The sequence below is a fragment of the Parus major genome, chromosome 8, assembly GCF_001522545.3.
Source record: "Parus major isolate Abel chromosome 8, Parus_major1.1, whole genome shotgun sequence".
Classification (NCBI taxonomy): Eukaryota; Metazoa; Chordata; class Aves; order Passeriformes; family Paridae; genus Parus; species Parus major.
The window spans coordinates 1,387,048-1,394,203 of NC_031777.1; the positions used below are offsets into that span (position 1 = coordinate 1,387,048).

The 7,156-nt window shown below is 40.0% G+C and overlaps 1 protein-coding gene across 1 annotated transcript in view; it reads left to right on the top strand.

Annotated features, from left to right (window-relative positions):
• The first annotated feature begins 3,687 nt into the window (after positions 1-3,687).
• LOC107207844 (L-selectin-like) overlaps positions 3,688-7,156 on the top strand; it is a 7,677-nt gene continuing 4,208 nt past the window's right edge. The window contains exons 1-5 of the mRNA XM_015635593.3: positions 3,688-4,694; positions 4,964-5,031; positions 5,461-5,847; positions 6,189-6,296; positions 6,413-6,626. Coding sequence (XP_015491079.2) covers positions 4,995-5,031; positions 5,461-5,847; positions 6,189-6,296; positions 6,413-6,626 — 746 coding nt within the window. The 5' untranslated portion in view covers positions 3,688-4,694; positions 4,964-4,994. The remainder of the gene's footprint in view (positions 4,695-4,963; positions 5,032-5,460; positions 5,848-6,188; positions 6,297-6,412; positions 6,627-7,156) is intronic.

A 7,156-nucleotide genomic window follows, 5' to 3' on the forward strand; every position in this document is an offset into this window, starting at 1 on the left:
TGAATCATACCTGGCCAGTGCAAGTGACTCCCAGCCTCAGGTTAGATTCTTCAGAGTATATTTTTGCCTCTCTGGAGGAAATTGAGTACTGTGAGTCACATCAGAATTCCCGAAATGAGAAGTGGAGATAAGACTTTCTGACTCCTGGGGTTCCACTCCAGACAGAGTGGAGACTGCCTTAGGCAGCCTTGAGAAATTCCAGCATCTTTGTAGCAGTTGCATTGCCCACCTTATTCACACTTAATCAGACACAGAGGCTGAGGGATGAGTATTTTTTCGGAAATTATCTTTTCTTCCCATCTGGACCTCAGGGAAAATTTGTGCCTTAAACCCTTTGTCTCTTAATTTCTAAAGAATTAAGTGTTGCAAGCTCCTCTCCAAACAGGAAACACCTTCACTACTGGCACTAGAACTCCTTTTCCCCCCTCAAGGCTGGCTAAATCTCTTATTTTTCCTCTCCTAGTGAGTGTGGGTCGCTTGTGGGTAAAGCTGGAGTTTTTTCCACTATTTCAAAATTTCAAGTGGTTCTATGACTCTTTGCCATGGGATAAACCGTTCATTATACGAAGCACTTTGAGAAAAATACTTATGGAGTGTTTTAATTTAGGAGTGACAAAAATATCTTTTAGGAGAAAGATGGAACTGGATTACTCAGATGCACTTAAAGCTCTATTTTTGTCTGTTGATATGTAAATGCAGATACAATCTTGTGGATAAAGAACCAGTCTTTAACAAAGGCATGGGAAATTAATCTCTGTCTTTTTCTATATTTACAAATGTACATCTATATACTCTGTTTACCTGGGATTTATTTTGAATTTATGATTTCTTTAAGTTCAACAGAGTTTCAGATAAAGTAAAATAATTTTTCACTGCATTACCTTTTCTCGAGACATTGATACAGATACTGAAAAAAATATTTCTTGAACCAAAACTTACAAATTTCCAAGGCAGACTCTACAAAACCCCTGTTTAATCAATTCATGGCCTCTTCAGAAATTTTCAATTACATCTTTGCCACTACAAGTCAATCCACCACTACTTGTTATGCACCAAGTGGATGTGAAACACTGTTAATCTCGTGTCTCCTAAGTACTCTAAAACACATTTTGGGTTTTAGAAGATTGTAAAGATTTCTTTCCTCCAGCACCCTTTTTTAAAGTGGGGTGGGAATAAAACAGTTCTCTTGGACAGAGAGGATTCTTTGAAAAACTGCCCTTTGAGCAGTGATTCCATCCCTTGTGTGCTCATTTTATGATGATTTCAGCTAAGCATTGTTCCACTTGTTTCCTCATAAGAATGTCTCATGGGACAATATTAAAAATCTTAATTATAACAAACCACAGTGTGCTATTGTTTCTTTATTTACTGACACAGCCTTGAGGCACAAGCCAGGTTGATCTGCCAGGAACAGATCAATCATATCAATGTCAGCTCTTCTTGACAGCTTAGAAACCTTCTGCTGATTTTTCAATGGTTTTCTTTGACATCTTTCAGTGTTCTAGTGTCTTCTCTAGGTGCCAATATGGAAGGCCCAGCTTCTAATTACCTTGATCTTTTTTTCTGAAATGCGGACAGGCAATATTTGCTTTTTGTCCACCTTTTTATACTTTTTTTTCTCATACTCTCAAAGTTAATTACCGAGGGTTTGGATCTTTTAACTGTAGCTTGATTGGTTGTAACCAACCTAAATATTCTTCAGTCCATAATCTGACCTGTTCTCTTTTCCCAATGCATGATGCTCTTGCAGTGAATATTAACTTTATGTAGAAAGAAATTACATTTGACATGTTCTCTGTCAGATGCTCTCCTTTAAACAGCAGACCTGGCTGGGTTTTGTTGGTTTTATTCCTAATATGTTTATATAGCACTTTCTTATCCTTTATGTCTCATAGTAGCTTCTTAAGTGAGCCTTCCAACTGGAAAATTAGTTGTGGCTACATAATTGCTGTTTTTAAGGGAAAACCAGCAAGAAGTGTTCAGCATTTATTAAAAATTTAGTCTCCTATTTTTCTGGCAGAAAGGAATTGTATTAATTTTAAGGAACTATGTCTGTGCTCATGTAGCATAAGAAGAGAGTAACAACTTCATCCAGCTCTGTACAGCACAAGAAACGAGGCTCTTACATTCCCAAATCAATTGGCAAAAGAGTAAAAAAGCATGAATGTGAAATAACTTTGAGAAGAGAATAAATAATTAACACAGAAAGCAGCTAAAGTCAGGCTGCATGGAATTTTTAGCTCGATTATCTACAGTTCTACCTAAGTAACTGTACCACAGGTATTTTTCCTAAAAGATATGTGTAGTTTAGCATCCAACATGAGCTTTAGCTCACTGGAATCCCAGTCCCCTTGAAGTTTTTAAGTGCCTTTGACTTTTAATAATGAGGCTTTAACAATGAGGTTTTAACCTCTTTGGTGGGATTTTGACAAGGATTTTCAGGCTTTCTTTTTTCCTGAAAATTTTGCCTTCATCTTTGCCTCCATTTCCATACAGGGAAATAAGAATATAATCAGTGGATAGCAGAATTCCCTGGGAAAAACCAAAAAGAGCCCCATGTCAGTGATGCACAAGGGAATACAGCCAACAAAAAGAAACAGTCTTTTTTTAGTCTGGAGTTTTTACAAGCATATTACTTGTAGGCTTTAGTGTTTTGTTATTTTTTGTGGGGCTTTCTTTATCTGCTGCAGACAAGAGGTCTCAGACAGCCCCTGCAAAGGAAGACTGCTGTAAACTATGAAATAAGCTCTTCCTTCCTCCGGAGATTCCACTGGCAAAAGAATTCTGATAAAGTTTCCTCAGAACTTTCTTTGGTTTCTCCTACGACAAGGATGAGCACTTACCAGTAGGAAGCTCATTAAAAGACTTGGAGAAGGGAATCTCCAGGAAAAGACGTAGCATTTTCTTCCTCTTGGCACCTGGGAGCATAAAAACCATCCTGAAGTTTTCTGTAAATTTTATATGCATACAGTTACAACAGCTCATCAGTGTTTTAGAAAACAACAACAACAAAAAAAACCAACCCTGCTCTATCAAGACTGATTAACATTAGTTAATTATTTAAAGTGATTAGTTTGTAGTAGAATAATGTTTAGAGAACCCCTGTGAAATTAGGCCCTGCTGTGTAATGTGCTGTACAGGTACATTAAAATATCAGCTCTGTCTGTGTTCTTCAGGTGGTAAAGCCTCCTGAAAGAGAAGGGCTGGCAAACAGGAAGATTTTTCATTCCCAGACTGAGGCTAAATAAGCAGCAGTCCTGATCTAATGCTGCCTGCAAGCCTCAGAAAGTCTGGTTCTTCTAAGTTAGGCTTGTCCAGGCCAGCCAAAAGCTAAGCTCAGCATTCCAGAGTTTCTTGACCGTCCATTTGTGTTTCTAGCTTTGCTAGTTCCCACCTGCTAGAAAGTGTTCCTCTGCCTACAAATATTCAGTGTGTTGTGCTTAATCCTCACTCTCTTCAGTAACTGGCTTGTTTTCTAAGACTTTTTTTGCAATTTCTAGTCAACTCCCCTGATTTGTTAGTAACTGAGGCTGTTTTAGAATACACTCTTTATTCCATGCTCTTTTCTGAGATGATTTCTCTGATGGGCAGGCATCTTTTCCTACTTGACAGTTCTGCTTTTTTTTTTTTGGTGAAAAAATTGGGTGATACCAGTTGATGTTATCTTGGAATCCAGAAGCCTCTGATTTTTATTCTGTAAGAACAAGCTGAGGCTCCAAAATCAGAGCTCCAACATGCACTTTGTAGACTCTAACTATGATTTACAGGTATGAAGTGGGTGCTACCCTGTGGCCTCCTATTGCTGCCAGTGCTTGTTGAGTCCTTTGCATGTTCAGCCTCATTAAATCCTATCCATAATGGTGAATCTTTATGCTTTATTAATCAGGATATACACAATAAATGTGCATGAATTCCTGGGGTATTATCTTGTCCACCTGAAATATTGTATGTACCTTTTGAGGAGCTGTACTCTATTGAGATCAGGACATTGAAGAATACAGTCCAAAGGACTCTTCAAAGCAAGGTCTACATTTCAAGCTTGACTGCTACAAGTGACTGATGAACCTGTATTGTGAAGGCTTCCAGCAATCCTGGGGCTGGCAAACCTGACCACAAATGAGAGTTCTGCACAGCTGGGATCCACAAGGAACCAAACTTGTCCAATGCTTGACCTTGTCCAGCGCTGCAGTTTCCATTTTTACTCCAGCTTTGAGTGTTGGTGCCTTTCCTACCGAGAGACTGGAAGAACTGACACCTCCTTGCTGCAAAACATTATGCCAGGTAAAAAACTAGAATCTGCTTATTCATGCAATTAATTCAAGCTAATTGTCATCCTCCCCCTTGACATCCTGGAATTGTGTGTTCCTGTCAGTAAAAGTTTGTGATGTGGCACTTGGCAGTTTGTCAGCACAGCGCGTCTTTCTGGGAGAGCTGATCTCGCAAGGGGAAACATCCGTCTTGACCTGTGGGAGGGCCAGATCCTGGGATTTTCCAAGAAATTTTTTTCCACACGGAATTTCCCGTCTCGTGAAGGGCAGGCTAGTTGAGGGGATAAAAGGCAGAGCGTTACAGAGTCCAGACACTTGGAGCTGAACTTGATTTTCAAGGCTGGTTCATCCAGTTAGCCACAGAACGCAGTTTTTTGGGAAGCAGCGCTGAGGAATTCTGTCACCTGGACACTGCAGCTACAAACTGTGAGTAGAAATGGACTTTGCTATTCTATTTCACTGCCCAGCTAAAGGAGAACTGGAAATCTGTGTTCATGTTCCTTAAAAGCTGCTTACATTTTAAAGCATCTTGATATTAAAAACTGTTTTAAAATGAGTAATTTCCTAGAAGTGGAAATCCTACTTAAGTCTTGTTTAAAAGTACGTAGCAAAAATTGCATGGTCAGTAGCTTATATGGAATTTTGGCAGCTCACTATATGTTTTTTTACAAATGTGTTTCTTTGATTTCTCATAGCTGTCTGCTAAAAGAGAAAACTCTCAGAAACATGATTTGCTTGCAGTTCCTCTCTCTTCTTACCTATGGTAAGTGTGTATTTCTCTGTGTAGAAAAAGTGGAGTGGCAGTATTAGTGTGACTGTTCTCTTTGAGCTCAGCATCAGACAGAATTTTTGAACCTGCCTTCATTAACCTGAGGCTGTGTTCACACAGAAAAATCTCTGGATGCAATTGCAGGTTTTCCCTGCTTGCCTGTCAAAATCATAATTGGCTCCTGTAGTCTCAAAGCTTTGTGTGATCAGACAAGGTTTCACAGGCTGAAGTCCCTGTACTTGAAGCTGACTTGCCTGGTTTGAAGCTTTCCAGGTGATTGTTTATAAAATAATTGCCACTGGTTTTTATGCGTTTTCAGATACTGACTAGTTTGCAGTATTTATAGAACTTAAGTGCCCTCTTCTAGAGAGAGAGAGGAGGGAAGAAGTCAGACACCAACTTTTGGATATCTTTTTGTTCTAGGACTTACAGTGCTGCAGGGGGTGAATGGGTGGACATACCATTATTCAGACACAAACATGACCTACAGGGAAGCAGAGTTGTGGTGCAGAAGGAAGTATACTAACCTGGTTGCCATCCAGAACAAGGAGGAAATCAATCATCTCAACGCCTTCCTACCCTTCAATCCGGGTTACTACTGGATTGGAATCAGAAAAGTTAATGGTGTGTGGACCTGGACTGGAACTAACAAGGAACTGACAGAAGAAGCAAGAAACTGGGCTTCAGGGGAGCCAAATGGCAAAGGGAACAACGAGGACTGCGTTGAGATCTACATCAAAAGAGGGAAGGATGATGGCAAATGGAATGATGAGAAGTGTGAGAAAAAGAAGGTTGCCTTGTGCTACACAGGTATGGTGTGATAAAGATCATTCCAGTGTGATCCTGGGGAGATGAGGTGGTGCCTGGGATGAGTTGTTTAACTTCATCTAATATTTACCTCACAACAAGTGGTCTTGGAGTTTCCAGCCAGCAGAGTCCTTTTACTGTGAGCTAGTCTGTAAAAGGTGTGCATTTCAGAAATTCTTCTGTGAAATGACAGGATAATCCTAAATACCAAACCCTCTGATTCTCTTTTGCAATACAAAAGGCTTGTTTAGTGTCAGAAAGATAAAACAAGTGCTAACCATGTTTCATTAGTGGCTGTTGTTGATTCTTTCATAATTTGCTTTATTTTTTATTTTTTTTTCCAGCTTCTTGCAACCCATCTCTCTGCAGTGGCCATGGAGACTGCATAGAAACTATCAACAACCACACCTGCCATTGCAACCCTGGGTTCTATGGGCCTGAATGCGAGTTTGGTAAGATTATTTCATCCTCCTTATTTAACTCATGCTAGCTGGTGTTCATTTTGGCTTCTTGGTTTACCTGCTCAGCCAAAGAGACTGACTGTGTACCTTCTTGTGCTTCCTTGAAGTCAAGAGTTGTGATCCACTAAAGAAACCTGATCATGGGAGCCTTGAGTGCCACCATCCATTGGGGGATTTCAACTACAACTCATCCTGCACAGTTCATTGTGAGGAGGGCTATGAGCTGACTGCACTGGACTCTGTTCACTGTACCTCTGCTGGGGTCTGGTCTGCCCCCCTTGCAGCGTGCAAAGGTGAGCTTTCTGCACTGTACACAGCCCTGTAAACCTCAGTGCTGCTCTGGCAGTAGGGATAAATGGAAGTTTGGCCAATTCCTTTGTAACTAATTCCATGGTGTAGGTGCTATTTTATTTCAGCACACAGGTCTCTGTTCCTGAGGAGATGAAATGAGTAGGATGAATGTTCTGGGCTTGTTTCTTGCAGGGAAAGACTTTTCCAACTCTTAAGTAGGAACAGGGAATTGAGATGACCTAGCTGAGAGACTGCTTTCAACAGGCCAGTTAATCCTGATTGTAGAAATAAATTTTTGAGGTGTTTGGCTTAGAACAAGATACTTTTCTAAGCAAATAAAAACATCAAAGATCACCCATCAGCAGTCAAAATAGAGAAATGTTGGATTATAAATAGTTGTTGTCATAAGCTGCAGATGAATTAAAAGTCTTGCCTTAAGAGCCAGTTTCCCATTTTAAAATATTTCCTGCTTTCTGAGATGGTGGCATCATAGACCCCCTTTTAAAGCTGTTCCTGTTTACTGGGTGTGTTGCTAAGTTTCAGAAAAGAAAAAAAAAAAA